Source organism: Zosterops lateralis, assembly GCF_965231275.1.
Source record: "Zosterops lateralis genome assembly, chromosome: Z".
Lineage (NCBI taxonomy): Eukaryota > Metazoa > Chordata > Aves > Passeriformes > Zosteropidae > Zosterops > Zosterops lateralis.
The window spans coordinates 206,585-224,800 of record NC_139800.1 but is presented as its reverse complement, the minus strand read 5'-3'; the positions used below and the strand labels follow the sequence as shown (position 1 = coordinate 224,800).

General features: G+C 46.6%; 2 protein-coding genes across 2 annotated transcripts; both read left to right on the top strand.

Moving 5' to 3' along the window:
• Positions 1-627: 627 nt before the first annotated feature.
• On the top strand, positions 628-8,604 carry LOC310922714 (complexin-4; the record flags this gene model as incomplete). Its single annotated transcript, XM_083883460.1, has 3 exons — positions 628-1,176; positions 3,054-3,141; positions 8,377-8,604. Exons 1-3 carry the CDS (start codon positions 1,010-1,012, stop codon positions 8,602-8,604), a joined length of 483 nt encoding a protein of 160 aa, XP_083739586.1. The 5' UTR covers positions 628-1,009.
• A 7,535-nt stretch (positions 8,605-16,139) lies between these two features.
• Positions 16,140-17,771, top strand: LOC310922712 (retinal homeobox protein Rx2; the record flags this gene model as incomplete). Its single annotated transcript, XM_083883458.1, has 3 exons — positions 16,140-16,407; positions 16,528-16,757; positions 17,319-17,771. The coding sequence occupies 3 exons, from the start codon at positions 16,140-16,142 to the stop codon at positions 17,769-17,771; spliced, it is 951 nt and encodes a 316-aa protein (XP_083739584.1).
• Between the last annotated feature and the right edge of the window lie 445 nt (positions 17,772-18,216).

The window sequence follows — 18,216 nt, the reverse complement described above, 5'->3', positions numbered from 1 at the left end:
AATTCATGAACTTTGGAAACCTAGCAGGTGATTTTCTTTCCCAAAATAGTCTATGACCTAGGTAACAGATCCTGGAAATCTTTACCTGAGTAGACCTGGTGAGGCTAATGATGTGACTAAAGGTTTGAAAGATGAGGACCTACAGAAACAATTTACACCCAAATGTATCCAGACTGGTTTATGGTATACAGATTCAGATTTATTCATACTTTATCAGCAGTTAGGATTGCAAACATCAGGTGTTTTATGCAGCACCAAAGCAGGGGTCTAGATGGAGATAGCCTGTGGAAGAGCTAACAGAAACACAAGAAAAAGAACAGTAGGAAGATCTGACTTGCTTTCTTTGGGGTTACTTTCTTGAAATAAAGTAATCATAGCAGTGATGCCTCATTCATCTGCAAGATAAACTGACCATATGAAGAGGGGCTGAGGAAAAACCACACAAAAGATTTCCGTTCAGTGGGATAAAATATTCATGGATAAAAAGAATCAGGCATTTTTCTTAATGAAGAATTTAAGTTTTCAAATCTCAAATCTGAGGGGTTTCCACTGAGTAGCCTGAATTTTGCTATTTTACTATGGCTATTGAATCAAGCAGGTTTTCAATTCAGGTCCAGGGAATATTGTGATCTTTGTGAAAGTGAGAACAAGCTTCAAGACTGAAGATGTCAAAATGCCATTGCACACTATAATTGATTTTTGTGTGTGTGTGTACAATTAGCTTAAAGTATTAATGGAAAAAGTAGGTAGTTGCATCTAATGATTTTTTTTTAGAGTAATCTGAACCATCTGCCTCTATATATTAAGGAGTGCTTTCTTTAATCCAGATTATGGCTGACAAACTGGTTTTGGCATTCACGTTTCACTAGCACTGTGCCCTTGAAGAGCTGATGTGGCTGTAGAAACTCTCTCGCTTACAACTGTTGTGTTTGAAAACATTTTTTGTTTGGCTTTCTTGTAGTTGTTTCCTTATAGCTCCTTTTTTTTTTTTTTTTTTTTTTTTGAGAAGATGGCCTTTCTAATGAAAAGTATGTTGAGCAACCAGGTAAAGAATTTGGGACTTGGAGGTGGAGGGGAAGAAAGCAAAGAAGAAAGCACTCCTTCTGATCCAGCAGCAGCTGCAGGAATGACCAGAGAGGAGTATGAGGAATATCAAAAGCAAATGGTTGAGGAGAAGTGAGTACCTGTTCCCTTACTATGAGTACTGATTCTTGGTAACTTTGTGCAGATAAAAATAACCCAAGAAAAAGCCAAACATGCAGCTCTTCACTATTTTATTTTTAAAGCAGATAAATTTTTGCTAAAAAGACTTTCCAAAATAAAAGTTCCCCATCTGGAAATTATAAAATATTACGTTCCCTCTTCCTGCCCCCCCTCCCCATCCTGCAACTCTCTCCTATGCTTTCCTGCTATCTCCACAGCTTGATATGCCAGACTCATTCCTAGGTGATGTTACTTTATCTAGAAAAATTTTTCAAGATGTTTGTAGTGCAGGATTTAATTCTCAAATGTACATGATGAATTCTCCTAGAACTCCGTGTGGAATACGCTTTCAATACGTAATATTTCGTTGTCCACATTTATCATGGCAGACCTGAAAAAGTACTGAGTGCTCATTTATCTTGAGCAAAAGTTTAAGATGGTTTTTTTTTCTAAAATCTACTAAATAAAGCAGAACTTTAAAATCTATTAAATCTCAAATTTTGTCTGTAAAGACAATCTTTATCACTTGCTGTGTTTATGAAAATGAGTAAAATGGAGGAGTTGGCATGTGTAGGAGTTTAAACCATGCATAATTATAAATAAAACGATTGACTTTTAAATCTCAAATGCATCTGTTCCTCTAATGGTCAATTACATAATGGTTGTGTAAATCCTACTTGTAAGATGATTATAGGTGCCAGGTTAATGACTGATGGAATTTGAGGTATCCAGGTCTGTATTTAGCATCAGACGTTTCCATCAGGAAGCCCTGAAGAGGTGTCATTTGGTCTGGAAAAAAAGCACAGAATGTTTTGCTCTGCCTTTTGTCAAGGGATATTTAAAAGGGAAATGACCATCTGCTGGCAGGAAGATGCTTTATGGAGACTGAGAAGAAATACAGGATTCCTGGGATAGGGAAATGCCTGAGGAAAAAAATTACTCCTATACTGTTTTGAAGTGGGGCATGTGTCCTTTCCCTGCTGAACTGCACTGAGAAAGCAGGGCAGGAGTACCCCTACAGGACAGTTAGAAACTCTAAGAGAAAAAAATTACTTCAGGATGAGGTGTGGTTCTGTGTCAGAAATCTCTGACATGGGCAGAGCATGTTCTTTGTTCAGTGCTCCCTGGATTTTGCCCGGTGTTCAGCTGTGCAGGAGTAGAGATCGGAAAAGTAAATATGCCTTGCTGAACTTGTGCTCAGGCAGTTTTGAACCCGTAACCAACCAAGCGTTGGGTTCTTCTAAGATTTTAGGTTTGTTTGTGGGGGTTTTGTTTTTAAAGAGAGAGAAATCCAAAAACTCATTTTGGAAGCAGAGGAAAAGTAATATTTCCTTTTGGAATATTTTGTGCCAAAATACCTATACTCAATTTTGCAATAGAATTTCCATGAAAATGCTACTAGGGAAAAAATAAATTAAAGAGAGAGAGAGGTGAAAGGTGAGTGTTATCAAGTGTTACCAAAAATCTTTGAGAAGACACATTTTGCAAATAAATACATACATAATCTAAGAAAATTAAAGGGTGCAGACCAGTTCTTGAATCTAATGAAAACATTTTATAAAATCACAGATTAAGTCAGTGCTTTTCCACACAGGGAAGTTTTAGAATTCATTGCCCTTGTGAAACAATGAATGCACAAAGAAAGACCAGAAAAACTCACAGGTGACAGAAGCACAGGAAGTGTGGCCCCTTGGCATCACTTCATTGGTATTGCTCCTTTTGTGCCTTTGGACAAGTTACTTATCTTGGGGAAGAACTCTGGTGTGTAGCTTTTTGCAGCCAAGCAACTGGTTCAGTGCAAAAGACTGCCTTTATTAGCATCTTGAAGGAACATTTTTTCTGATTTCCAGGATGGAAAGAGATGCAGCATTTGCACAAAAAAAAGCAGAGCGAGCCGTTCTGAGGGTTCACCTGAGAGAAAAGTACAGACTGCCCAAGGTAAGCCTGCAGCTCATGAGCTCATCTAGTCCAGAGACCAAATTTCAACCAATTTTACACTGCCCATTCCTTTTTCTTTAGTGATCCCAGCACTGTCAAATATTTCCAGGAAAACCAAAATATTGAAAGCAAAAGCTTCAAGAAACTTTAAAAATATTTTTTAAATTATTGTGATATTTTGTAAGCTTCTGCCACGGGCAGGAGAGAGGTAATACAGGACAGAGTACTCTTTCGAGAGGTTTGGATCACACATTTGCTCTGACCTGTCACTACTGGGAAGATGTTGGCATGTTTCATTTATACCCCTTGAGGATATGTGTGGTGGTTCTTAGCAATTTGAGAGTTTATTTGTATTACTCACCTGCCAGCTGTGAGTCATTGCCACTCATTTTCTAATCAGTACTTTCCACTGCTCTTTGATTAATTAAAATGGAGGAAGGCAAAGAATCCATCTCCTGTAAATTTAACTGCTAAAAATTGTAGTGCTTACTCCAAACAAGTAATTTAGGGACTCATCATCAACAGAAAGAGACCAGCACTTGTATCCTCACATATTCAAACTTTTAAATAAGTATTTAAGGTGAAGTTGGGTCACCTCCCAGTGGCTATGTCTCTTCTAGAGGGAGGCCAGGTGACAGCTGAACTCAGGTAAGATGTATTCCACCCCTAAGAGCCTGGTTCTTTTGTGCTCTAGCTGGACAACATGCCTTGCGGGTGAGTTTAATTACAGAAAGATTAATTATGCAAAAAAAAAAAAGTCCAAGATTTTAAGTGATTGATTGGATTGGAGGCCTAAGTCTCTAAACACCAGCATTTTAATTAGCAGCTGAGGAGTAAAATATCATTAAGCTTTGCTTTCCTTTTGGAGGCGTATGCTGAGACAGCTCCTGAGCAGCATTTACCCAGCGTCTCGCCAGAGCTTTCAGCTCCAAGAGGGGCTGCTTTGGAAAGCTCCAGGATACTCGAGTGCCCAGGTCTCAGCTAAACATCAGTGGAGCTGGGTATCTGGTTTTCAAATTCTCCCACTCGCAGCTTTTTTCAGTTTGAGATGGTGTCCAGATCACCAGTCCCCCTTGCCTGAGCACCTCATAGACACACAAGTACACGGTGGTGATCTGACCCATCTCCAGCAGGATCTTGGCTTTGGCATGTACTAAGTGCTCTCTGGGACCATATTTCAGTACTAACAATAGAAGATTTTCTCCAAGGTAGGAGAGTAGCTCTAAGCCAGAAAACAATATTGCAAGGTACTTTTCTTCTACATTTGTTTCTCGCTATATAACATTTCTTGGTTTTCATCAGCCCTTATGAAAACATGTTATAGCAGGAAGAAAATGAAATTATTTCATGCACGCTATATGTCCCTGAAAAAGAATTCAATGCTGTGATACAACATTCTGGCAGCAAATTGCTCTCAGACTTGTGATAATGCATTAAGTATTTTGAAAATTGAAAGTCATTTCAGGTAGCCTAGTATGGGCTGGAAACACTGAATATTACCAGTATCAATCACTAGCAAGCATTTTAAGTAAAAGCATGAAATTCAGAACTAAGCAGGGCCCCCTTTGCCATGTAAATCTAAAGCTCTGTGCTATCTGGGCCAGATTTATAAGAGAAAGTAGACCCTTAATGAACCTAATCCTATTAACAGAGTTGTCAACTTAGGTTTGTCATCAGAAAGATGTTTTTAGCCATGAGACATTTGATCTGTGAACAGCATTTTCATCTTTGGCATATCTAGTGCATCACATCCATACAAAACATTAAAAAATATTATATAAATACAGACATTAATATTTTAATAATAATATTGATTTAAAAAAACTAAACAAACAAACAAAAAAACCCAACCAAACAAACAAAAACCCCACACCAAAACTCACCAAACTCTCTTATCCACTTGCTACCTTTTTCCTGAAGTGGGATTCAGTAATCAATGAACTTCTGCAAGGTCTAAACACGGGGGCATGAGTTGATGGTAAGCTGAAAACAGAGTTCCAGTGTCAGGAGGGAGCAGTCCCCACCCACCAGCCCTGTGCTCCAGGCTGTGCTCTCTGGATTCTCTGAGGGTATTTCTGGGGAGGAAGGCTGCTGGTAACAACATCTGGCTCCTCGTACCTACTTGTGAGGTACCTGCAGCACAAGGATGGTGGTGCTGCTGCGTTGCCAATTTTAAGTCCCACCTGCAGGTCAAGGCAAGGTGAGCTCTGATTTTGTATGTTACTGGTGCATTATAAGTGATAAATCACAGGATAAGGTCTGGAGTCAGCTACCTAAGGATCTCTGCACATCAGCATAGGTAAATGTTATGACAGGCTAAGTTAGGCATAAGGAAAGCAGTACATCACACAGCCATGCTGGAAAAGAGTTTGGTTCCCCTGTGGATTAATCTGTGAGCTTTGATCTTTTTTGTTTACAAGCAGACTTCATATAAACAGGGTTAAAACAGCATTTTCTCCTCTTTGTCCCTTAAGTTGAACAGAAGACTTTAACATCATTGTTCAGAGAACCGAAAGTGCTATTTAACGAGCAATACCAAACTTTGATTGTTCTCCCCGTCTGGAGGGCGTCGTCTCCCTTTGAGGGAGCTTGACAAAACTTTTAGTGAAAGAAGCTGTCTCTCCCTGAGGGAAATTGCTTTTCCTGCCCGGGGGGCATGGAGCTGTCTAATGTTAAACTGCATCCTTTACCTGCGGGAGCCAGAGACTGAATTTCCCGTGTGATATCAGATGGTGACCATCTCCTGCTTGCACTATCTTAATCCTTCCCCCTCTCTCGCTCATTCACATTTTTCTCATTTCTGTACACACTTAATGCTACAAAATAAAGTTGGTATCCTTGAACTGGACCTTTGCACCTTAATTTGGGCAGAAGACTTTACCATCAAATGGTAACAAAGCAGATACTTAGAGGTTTTCATCTCACATCCACCTGTGTTTCATAGTATATGTTAAGAAATCTATTGTATCTGTAGCAAAACACATCTGGGACTGACTGAATCAGATGCATAATCAGGGTCAAAAATATCACCATGCACTCGGACTCTATCGCCTATGCTGTTGAATTGTCAGAATAATGTCTGACCCAGTTTTGGCCTGGGCACTCTCCCAGGCAGTTCCCACGGCCAGTTTGGGAGTTGGGACAGGCATTCCCAATCGGCAGTTAGATGGGACCACCCTGTTTGATAGGGCGACAGAGTTCAATAGCATCCCAGTGGGTTTTTCCAGGCCAGCTGGCCTTGGGGCAAGAGACCAGTGCCAGGCATACTTAATCTAGTAGAATAGATGTTGTTTCTCTGTTCACTTTTCCATTTCAAATCAAAGCAAACAAGAATCAAATACTCAAATTTTAGAAGGAAGAGAAGAGCCCATACATGCATCACGTGCTTCTTTGCTTCTTGTTGAGGAACCCCACCCTGTTGAAACTCATCTTAGGTCTATTAAAGCTAAATGCCAAGTGGGTAGAGGCAGGTGGCTTAGGCGGAATTGTACTGCTTTAAGTATATCTCAATATATTCTCTTTTTGGTCAGAGAACACTTTGAAGTCCCAAACTGTTGCACATCGCATCTCAGACTTCCATAGGACACTGGGCTTTGGTGTAAGAACATGCTAGACAATGGTTCACGTTGCCAAAGATGTGAATCACTAGATTAGCATGCAGTGACGATGCCTTAATTTAGAAATAATTCTAAAGGAAAGAACGTGTGATTGTCTGATTAAGGGCACTTTTTCAGTAATCACATTTTTTTTATCATCCTCTACTGCTACTGGTGAGGATTTCAAAAGGGCTAACTCCTCTGATAGCCATCAGTTGCTAAATAAAAACTTAACATAATTTTTCCTGCTACACAATCAATAAAAAATACCTCTTCTGTTTCAGAGATTGTTTCTAGCTCCCACAGATTTGACTGAAGCAATCCTTACCCAAAAGGTGAAGAGATGTCCTCACCATTTTATCCACATAGTAACAATCCTGCTAGACCTCTCCACAGTTTCACAGGAGATATGGGGGAAGATCAGATTAAAGAGAGATACAGTCATTGCAAACATAAAATGTGGAAATATGGAACCATAAATAGTGGTTATGCAGCTGACCACCCCCAGTCTGCCAGTCCTTGCTAAGGCCTGCAACAACACAGACATTGCTCATATATGTCCTTGCATTCATTTGTCCTTTCATTCATGCAAAGTCCAGACCCCTCAGTCTAAAAAACACCTCCTGCTGATAGCATTGCTGCTTATTCATATCAGGCCTTTGCTGCTGTCATGCTTAATTTTGGAGATGTAATGAAGCATTAATGCTTATCTTTGATGTGTGAACTGTGTCAAAATATCCTGTTCTTCTGAACTCTGGATCCATCAGAATCCACCAGAAAACGTGAACAAAATCACCATTGTTTGAAAAATTGACATAATCCCACTGATGGAGTGTTTCAGTGGGCAGGCAGGAAGCAAGTGTGTAGTGCTTGCTGCATCTCAGCCCTTTTAATTGCTTAACCAGTTTCTTCTCCTGTCTCCTTCTGCTTTCTCAGACTCACAACCAACCTCCCTCCTCTCTTTTGTTGTCCAAGTTCTTCTATTACCCCACTTTTACCAGCACTGCAACACTGATTATGTGCCAGGAAGCCCCTGCTCTTCATCACAACTCAGAGAGGCCAATCAAAGACCTAGACAGAGTTTAGAGATAGTTTGGGAAGATGGGGACCCTTTCACCAGTAATTAATTCTGAAGTTTAATGCATCTTTCTTCCAGAAGGCTTCAGTTTACTGCTGATACCTAAAAATGCGCCCCCCGCACCCCTCTCCCCAGCAATTGAATAAGGAAATGGTACCACAGCTTTTCTAAAGCTCTTGTTTCATTGACCAGAAGCAGACAGACACAGCAGCTGACAGGCTCAGTAATGTCCTGCAGCATGGTTTTGGGGCACACAAATAACTTGGAATAGAATTCCTGTGGTATCACCATGGCAAAGATTTCTAAAATGGCAAGTGACACTCAGGGCTTTAGTTTTGACTGAAGAAATATAATTGACATTGTCCAAAAAATCTTAGAACTTTCATGGAGGCTGATTGAGGCCCTGAATTCACAAGTTGCACCCAAAAAACTTGATTGAAAAATCTGTGCATCTGTTTTGGTTCTCCCTAAAAACCAAAAAAAGAACAAAACAAGAGACTCATTGGTAGATCCTGGGAGAGCAGAAATACTCTCATCTGCTGGTTTTATTTCTTACTTTAGAGTGAATTGGATGAGAATCAAATACAAATGGCTGGAGATGATGTGGGGTTGCCAGAAGACCTTCAGAAGATGGTGGCAGAAGATCAGGAGGAGGAAGAGGACAAGGACTCTATCCTGGGCCAGCTGCAGAACATCCAGAACATGGACATGGACGCCATCAAAGAAAAGGCACAAGCCACCTTCACTGAGATGAAACAGGCAGCTGAGCAGAAATGTTCCATGATGTAGAAGAGCCACCACTACCCAAGGGCTGTAACTTCAGTCTTGTTGCTGGGGCTGCAGAGGCAGAGCAGGCAGAGGGATGCACGTAGGTCTATAGCATTCAGTGTAAATATAGAAAAGTGATGAGAGAGAGACTTAAAACCCTGAGGGGAGAGTAAAAAATTACCTGCTGGGACTGCCTAGAAGGAAGTTAGAACTGATCCTCAGTTTTGAACATAACTTTTTCCCCCATGGAAAAAATGGCTTTAAAGAAGTTAATAATGGGGAAAAAATGTGCCTTTTTCCATTTTTTCCACGTGATTGAAATGCTATTAAATGTGTATGTTTGAACAAAATTGTACTTCTGATACGTCACATAGAGGGAACCGCTCATTTAATCCTACTTTCAGAAATAAACACGTATATTTCTTACAAAAATATGTCTGTTTCAAACATCTTGAGGCAAACACAGTGTTCAGATATTAATATTTGCTGCAAAACCTTGATTTTTAAAAAATCATCTCTGTACTAAGTGTAGCAAAAGGCAAAAAGTAAAGTATGTACCTCAATAGCTTGGGTCAAAAATGTTGTCATATACATTGAGTGGGGACTTGTAGGAAAGTAAGGCTTGATTCAGCTCAGTGAGCCCTGCTCTGGAGCAGTGCAGGTTTCTCCAGTCTGCTTTCATTTCCCAGCCTCTCAAAGACACTTCAAACATCAAGGGACAGCAGCGACCCTCTGCTTGTCTGCTCTGTGTGCTAAATTCTGGGGCTTGGGGTACCAGCACAAGGCTAAAACCAGCTCCCCATGCTGATTCTGGGAGTTGTCTCCATTGAAGGGTAAACATGGAGGGTTATGTCAGGGTACAGCACCTAAACCTGAGGAAAGGTACAGCTCTCACTAATGTTAAATCTACCTGTGTCTATGGAACATAGCAGGCTGCTACTCTCAAGAAATTATATTAAATGAATGGCTTTGTAAGTTCTCCAGGAACTAGCCTGAGAATTAAATTTGGAAATGAATATGTCTAGCATCTTCCTACAGGTTTTTATAAGTCTTTCTCTCTCTTTCTCTCTCTCTCTGTCTCTCTCTCTGTCTCCAGCCAATCAAGTAAAAATATTAATTTTAAATTAACAAATGCACTAAGTATATTTTATTTCTCTTCTCTTCTCTTCTCTTCTCTTCTCTTCTCTTCTCTTCTCTTCTCTTCTCTTCTCGTCTCTTCTCTTCTCTTCTCTTCTCTTCTCTTCTCTTCTCTTCTCTTCTCTTCTCTTCTCTTCTCTTCTCTTCTCTTCTTCTCCTCTCCTCTCCTCTCCTCTCCTCTCCTCTCCTCTCCTCTCCTCTCCTCTCCTCTCCTCTCCTCTCCTCTCCTCTCCTCTCCTCTCCTCTCCTCTCCTCTCCTCTCCTCTCTTCCTCGATCTTGGCCTCAGGTACTGGTTTGTGAACTGCACAAGATACAACAGCACACTCCAGGTGTGAAAACCACTCTGTGCTGAGCCCCCTTTGCCTGCTTCAGGTAATGTCCTCCAGCCCCATAAAGCAGTGGGGGCTCTGCCAAGCCCCAGGGAGTTACAGGACTTTGGGGACAGAATTTAGGTCTCCCATGGATCCTGGAAGGTCCCATCACCAGGGAGGAATTGTCTCCAGGAAGAGGCAAAGTCTAGATAACACAGGTCCCATAGTAAAGCAATGATTGCAGCAGGCAGCCCACCAAGCCTGAGCAGCACAGAGCATCTTCCCACACTTGCCTGGGATGGTCCCTGTCCCTGTAGAGGGGTCAGCAATCACCCACAGCTACACGGGGACAGGGACAAGGGGCAGACAGACACAGAATCTCAGGGAGGATGTGAGCGTGTGCTATGCCTGCAGTGTTTTACTAGTCACTTTGAAAGGAGGCCAAATTTTCCTTTTGGCAAAGTCACCTCTGTGGTGAGGCAGAGAGAAGGGCAAGGGAGAGAGGTTCCCCTCCCTCCTGCTCCAACAGCTCCCGGGTGCCAAGGTGGCAAGGGAAAGTCCCCTGACCACCTCCTGGTGCACTGGCACAAACACTGACATACAGAAAAAGGCCAGAGAAAAACTGCTGCCTTTACTGCCTTACCACTGACAGTCACAGTGGTGCCTGCCTACATGTCTGCAAAAAAACAGGGAGGGCAGCATAGTGTGTTCATCACATACAGATCATGCTTGATTAAGGCAAATTACATTTATTTCTAAGTCTTTCACCTATTTTTGACTAGAATTCTTTGTCACATTTCAAGTTGATTGCCAGTTTTTCCTTGATGTTTCTGCTGAGCCCACAGGCACTTTCTAAAATCACTCCTCCCAACATGTTAAATGTTGTTGTAGGTAGTCTCTAATTTCCCTGAACACAGTCAGTTTGCTAACACTAAAAGGAAGCTGAGATTCCATCCTACAAATACAGCTTGGGAAAGTCCTTCCATCAATCACTCTTCAAATACAAACTGAACAGACTTGCTTGAAAACCTGTTATCCAATATTTTCCCCATTGTAGCATTAAGAAAATATGCATTTTCTTCTTGCTCATTTCTTTCTTACCTAAGAAACATTGAGTTGACAAGTTCTGACCTTCCTTGCTTTTTCCAGAGGATGTCCTGGTGCTGGCTCTCATCCAACAGGTAATTTCTTTAGTGAAGAAAACCTATATTCAGCAGGTCCCTCAAGCATCAGAGCTATTTTGCCTAAAACCACCAAGATTTCTGATCCGATTTTTTCCTCTTGGGATTCTGCTCTCACATAGCACCACAGAATCTATTTATCTATGTGGAAAGACAAGTGGGGTCTTTTAGGAGGTCTTTACATAAAGTAGATAAAATAGTCACCAGCTCAGCTCAATCAGCCTGAAGTTTGTGAGGCTCAACGCATTTCCCTCTGCACTGGTATATATCTAGGTGGTATCTCCACACTGTTGTGTTGCTTTACAGACTGAATTGTCCTATCTATAAAACACCAAAATAAACAAGCCTGAGGGTTTTGACCTTTGAATTAAAATATGCCTGGGACATCCCAAAAATCTTACTGAAAGCATTTTGTGCTTTAAACGATCTAATTAAATTTGTCAGCAGATATAGGATCAGCATTTTCACAGTTTAAAGAGTCAGAGAAGAAAGTACAGTCAGAATCACCAAACAAATGATTAATGAGATTTAAAAAAAAAGTCTCAGGGCTGGCAGAGACAAGTGGCACCGGGAGGTGGCTTGGGCACAGGATGGGCCCCAGCCCCACTGAAGTGCTGCTGGCACGGGAGCTACTGGTGAGCTGCCTTAGGCACCACCTAAGGTCTGCCTTAGACCAGAGCAGCCACATTCATTCTGGAGTGGCAGAGCCAGGGCAGGGTGGCAAATCTGTGCTGCCCTCAGCAGGAGCCTGATCTTCAGCTTGCTGGAGTTGGCTGCCTGCTCCTGGCAGCATCTGCAGGACTCATCCCTCCAGCACCAGCTGCTCCTGTCTTCAGCCACCAGCCACAGGCCTGGGGCAGCACATGAGTAGGAGGTGGTGGGGCCACCCTGGGTACATGCAGCTCTGCCTGGCGATAGGTCACATCAGAGCCACGGCATGTGTGTGCATGTGCACGTGTGCTGGTATATGAGCCTAAGAATGTGTCCACATCTGTGCACAAATGCACATGTATACTTCTGCATGCGGCTATGCACGTGTGAGAATGGACAGGGACATGTCTGTGTGTCCGTGTGTCTTTGTCAGGAGTAGATTAAAGGGTTAGGTCACATGGCAGCTACTGCTGGATGGCCCCTACCTGGGATTTGGGTTCTTAGAGTTAATAGGATCGCTGGAGCTCAAGACTGTCATCCCATCAAGATAAATGTCTCTAGTGCCCACTTTTAAGCAATCCGAATTCAATTAGGCTAATTGGAAAACAAGTAAAGAAGGATTGCATTAATATAGCCTTATAGCATGAAACTCCCCTACCTCCCTCCAAGCATGGCAAGCCTAAATGCCAGCACCCTTGCATCCACTCCGTGGTGCTCCCACCAGAGAGGGCTGCCTGGCTCTCAGAGCCTACTCCACACCCACAGCCCCAACAGACAGCAGGACAACAAGATCTCTGTGCAACTCCTGCCAGATCAGACCCTGGGAGGTGGGGAAAACATGGCTGACTATCCTGGGCAGATCAAGAAAAGTCTCAGCAGAAAAACAGGAAAGTGTGAGCGATGCAATGACAGGAGGAAGCAGCATCTTCCTCATACCACCTTATGCTTTCAAGAAGGTTCTGAAACTGCACATTTAGGAATTTTTGGGGAGGGAAAAAACAAATCCTTTTTCTGTTGTTTTTAACAATTTTCTGGATGATACAGAGCATGAAAACTGCAGGAGGGTACAGGTTCCCTCTAGGTGAATATTTTCTCCTTTTCCTTGCTTCCCTCCTGTTGATTTGCAGTCTGACCTTGGAACCCACATTTATCTTTCAGGGAGGCCCTTGCTGCTGCACATCTTTGGTCTGGAGAGTGATGTCTCTCCTGCAGCATGACTTCAGCTTCAAATCTCTGCTCTGCAAGGCAGCAATTATTTCATCTGGACATAAAGAAAAGGCAGGAGAAAAGGAAGCAGGAATCTGTGGCATTTTATGGTGCTGGTTTCATTGTGTGAAACTACATCCCATGCCTATGTCTCAACTGCGAGTACAGGATGAAAACTATTTCCCTTTAGTCTTCACTGTACATGTACAGAAAAGAGGTATGGCAGACAGCTGCACTTTACAGATTGTCCATCTTGAGAACTTTTGTTACTTTCCAAGCATAACTTCAGAAATTTTAATAATACATTGCAAAAAAATAAAAAAGATTATGGAATGGGGGGGTCTCTTTTGGAAAGGTAAGCAACAAACCTTGCCTGTTTCATCACCTAAAGAATGCTCTCAAATTTGATTCTGGTTGCCCCCATAAGTTTCCCAAGGTCAATGGTCTTTGCAAAGCTGTGATGTACCACAGGATCAGTTTCATACTAATATGATACATATCCCAGAGGGCTGCAACGGATTCAACCGACAGCCAGGACATCAGACCCAAAGGGAAATGTTCAGTTACTGCTCTTCGCCTATCTAAACCCTCTGTGTAATCAGAGGAACCATTAGACTTCTTCCCTCCCTGGAGCACTGTAATGCCTCATGCGTGTCACAGGCTGTGCCTGAAGCATGGCAAGAGAGAAAAGACATCTAGAGCGGGAAGAGTCAGAGCTCTCTCTGTTCTGCTACAGGCTTATGGGTTTGATTCAGCTATTTTTTATTTTTATTGGGATCAAGGGAGTGGCTTCCTCTTCCAACAATTCCACTCGCCTGCAAGGAGGATGCTACAGTGACAAATGTAGCTCCGTATGGAAAACACAAGTGGAGTGTTCTACTGCTGAGGAAAGAGGAGCCCTCTCTGTCAGGGAGGAATGTCTCTTGTGTCCCGTGGGAGACTCAAGCACCCTGCTTCAGGGCTGGAAGGGTTTTTGCTGCCTTCATATTGTGATGAACAGAAAAAAAAAAAATCGAGTATTGACCCAAACTCACAACTTTGCTTTGACAGGTACCCCAAAAGCAGCATCTGTGCCAGGATCCAATGCCCTTTGACTTAAGAGTTTTTGCTCCTTCATCTCACATTGCTATCTTTCTTACCTACAACAAGCAAAACCGATTCCCATTTTTGCCCAGGACTTCTGGAGGGACAGGTGTGTTTTGTGCTGGTTTTGAGTGCTGTAAACCCCCAGCTTCAAATTAGAAGAAATTAGGGACATTGCACAGTTCATTCATCTTCGCTAATAGAGTTCCTGGGAAACACACATGTAGATTAAAGGAATACAATGGCCCCTGGCTGATTGCTTTGAGTACTCTCCAATGTCCCTACAATGGTATTGACTGGCTTTTTATAGAGTCCACAAAAGCCACACTAACCTTTTCTTGTCTCTTCTGTTGGCCTCTTCCCTCTGCAAAAAAGGACGTCTGAATTCTTTCAGCCTCAAACCACCGCCCCAAGCAGTTAGTGAAGGTAAACCTCACCTGGAGCTAGGAAAAACCCTGCACCCCTAAAAGAAACCAACTCTGGGACACCAGAACATAAACCTGTAAAGGTGTGGACACTGACAGAAACAAGCACTGCTAATCCTTAAAGTGATTCCTCCGGGAAAATCTACATGATATGGAGCCTATTGGAGCAGAACATGAATAAGAAAATGCTAATTTATTGAGAGGTCATACTTATTAGACTACCTAATATATCTGAAAGAACGAGCAGCAGCACTGGTGTTTTTCCTTCACATAACACTCTCCTGAGGCTTCAAATGGAAGCATCTTCAAAGCTAAGCGTAGACTAAAAACCACTCTGGATGGTACTGGGTTTGTCATGTAAACAAGCTGGGGCAAAAGGTAGCTGGTGCGTCAGAGAAACTGGGAAGTGGTAGTGTGAAAAGTGATAAAATGACAGAAAGACAGAAGCAGAAAATCGGTGCAGGAGACGTGACGCTGTTACCTGGTTGGTCCTACGGTGGGTCCACGTCTTCCACAAGCCAAGTACAAAGTGATGTGTGGGGTTTGGCTCCCGGCCTTACCTCTAAAAACATTTTGTGCATCCCCCATGAAGGCATGCCCTGCCTGCTACGCCCCCGGCCCCACTAGCATCATGGAGTACAGGGTCACAGAATCAGGTCTTCTCACAGGCTCTGTCCTATAGCAGCATACTGGAAAACTTCCCCGCAAATATTGCTTAGAGCTTCCTCGGGTTTGTGAAGTCTGAAAGGCTGAGCCCACCTCCTGCGTCCATCCTGTCCAGAAGCACCTGGTCTGTGAAATGCCGTTGGAGGCAATCGGGCGCAGGGCGAGTGTCCCGCAAAGCACCAGCGCAGCAGCGTTTACCCCGGTGCCCCTGAGTCGGGCCGGGGCCACAGCGGGGCAGCTATCGAGCGGCCGCCGTGAAACCGGCGCGCTTACAGACCGTCCGGGAGGGAACTGGGCTGTAGCCGTCGGGCAAGAGAAACACAGCGAGGCTCCGAGAACCGCCGAGCAGCGCGGGGCCGTGCCGGGGACCCGCTGTCCTCCGGCCCAGCACCCCGGGCTCCCGCTCCTTTCCGTCCCATTCTCTGAGTCCCCTTTACCGCGCCCCCGGCAGCGGCTCCCGCCGTCCCGGCTCTGTCCCCCCGTGCCCGACGCGCCTCTCGCCGCCCGTCCCACCGAGGTTTCCGGCAGCGCTGCCCCTGCCCGGGGCGCCGACCGCGGCGCTCGGCCCGGGCCAGCCCTCGGCTGCAGCGGGGGCCGCCCCGCCCCGCCTCGGGGGCCCCGGATGGCATCGCCCGGCGCCGTCTGGGACTGGGGCCGGGGCCGGGGCCGCGGGGAGGGGCGGGGCGGCCGGCGGGGGCCGGGGGATACCCTGCCTCCCCCTCCGTCCTGAAGAGGTGCGGGGGCCTCGCCTTCTCTCTCGCCTACCGCCCCCCGGCACTCCTCCCCCGCCCCAAGGAGGCCAGCCCGCCCGCCGACACCGTGCCAGACTTGCCCGCGCCGCCCGGAGGCCGGGTGGGACCGCAGCGCTCCGGCGGAGCCCCGGGCCGGCCGCCTCATGCACCCGCCCGGCGCCCCGCTCGCCATGGCCGAGGGCGCCTTCTCGCTGGCCGCCCCGGCGGCGCGAAGCCCCGGGGGAAACCCGTCGAGACTGCACAGCATCGAGGCTATCCTGGGGTTCACCAAGGAAGACGGGCTGCTGGGCGCCTTCCCGCCCGACGGCAGCGCCAAGGAGGCGGACCGGCGGGGGCCCCGGCACTGCCTGCCCAAGATGCCCGGAGAGCCCCCGCCGGCCGAGCCCCAGGGCCGCGCCGAGCGCTTCCAAGGTGAGCGCTGTGGACCAACGCCGGGTTCCGGGGGGCGGACGGGTGGGCGCCGCTCCCCCACGCTCTCGGGCAAGCCCCGCGGGAGATCCCGCCGGTGACCCCCTTGTCTTCCCTTCGCAGAGCCGTACTGTCCCGGCAGCGCCAGCCCCGAGCTGCCCGCTGGCAGCAGCGGCGAGGGGAAGCCGTCGGAAGAGGAACAGCCCAAGAAGAAACATCGGCGAAACCGCACCACTTTCACCACGTACCAGCTTCACGAGTTGGAGCGTGCCTTTGAGAAGTCCCACTACCCCGACGTGTACAGCCGCGAAGAGCTGGCCATGAAGGTCAATCTGCCCGAAGTCCGCGTCCAGGTAATGCCCGGCCCCGACGGTCCCCGGCGCCGGGAAACCACGCACGGCCCGGCCCGACGCGGCTCGGCGCAGCCCCGTGGTCCCGGCGGCCGGAGCAGCCCCGGTACGGCGCGCGGGCCAGGGACCGCAGCACGGCTCCGGCCACACTCGGGGCCACGGCTCCGGCCACGCTCGGGGCCCCAGTGGAGCGCTGGGCGCGGCTGCCGCGGGCCGGCCCGGTCGGCGGGACAGCGCGGGGCTGGGGGCCGACCTGCGTCCGGCAGCCGCGTCGTCGCGGCTGCTGCTGCCCTTGAGTGTCCCGGCCCGGGGCCGCTGAACCCGCTGTTGTGCCAGGGCAGTGGCGGGTGGATGGGCGGGCCAGCTCCGCTGAGGAACTGTTTTCCATCTAGCGCAGGGCTGTGGGTCGTGGAGGAACGCCCGAGCTCCCCAGATTCCCTTCCGCCCCAGCTCAGAAAGGCATATTTCCCTCGCTCTGTTTTGTGTACACCACTGCAGCAAGGGGCAAGCCTCTGTCCACCGCCTGGGGTCTGGCTGGTCTGGCTGATACAGCTCTGTTTGCAGGTTTGGTTTCAGAACAGAAGGGCTAAGTGGAGGCGGCAGGAGAAACTAGAGGTGACCTCCATGAAGTTGCAAGACTCACCTATCCTCTCGTTCAACCGCTCGCCACAGGCAACACCCATGGGTCCTCTGAGCAGCAGCCTGCCCCTGGAGACATGGCTCAGCCCGCCGGTGCCCAGCAGCACAGCCCTGCAGACCCTGCCTGGCTTTGTGGCCTCGCCACAGAGCCTGCCCGGCAGCTACACACCACCGCCCTTCCTGAACTCTCCAGCAGTGACCCATGCGCTGCAGCCCCTGGGGGCCATGGGGCCACCGCCGCCTTATCAGTGTGGGGCCACCTTTGTGGACAAGTTCCCTTTGGATGAGGCAGACCCACGCAACACCAGCATTGCCGCCCTGCGGCTGAAGGCCAAGGAGCACATCCAGTCCATCGGCAAACCCTGGCAGACAATCTGAACTCCTTCTCAGCACCTGGGAGAAAGCCATGGGGAAGACACATCCCAGAACACCCAAGGGACCCCCTTACCCTGCCTTGGCTGCCGCGGATGGCCAGGCACGGGAGGGCCGTCCCTTCCATCAGCCTTTCCCTTACACCTTGACTTGCTTTTGTATTTTGTGGCCCTTTTAATTCCCTTTTCCATGACCCCTGAAGAGTTAGGGGGCCAATCATAGCTTAGGAAGAACAATCTCTTTTGCTCTCCCTCCTTGGCTGGATGCTTTAGTTGCAATAAAAGCTACAGTAGGGCAAAGAGCTGTGTAAAGTGGCTGAGAGCACAGGACTGCTGTACCTGGGGAGAGGGTTCTGCTTTTGCATCATTTAATGGCACCATCTGCATGGAGGCTGTGCATCATGTTTCTAAATGGGCATCTTGGGCTGGCCTTCCACTCCATGTGATGCACA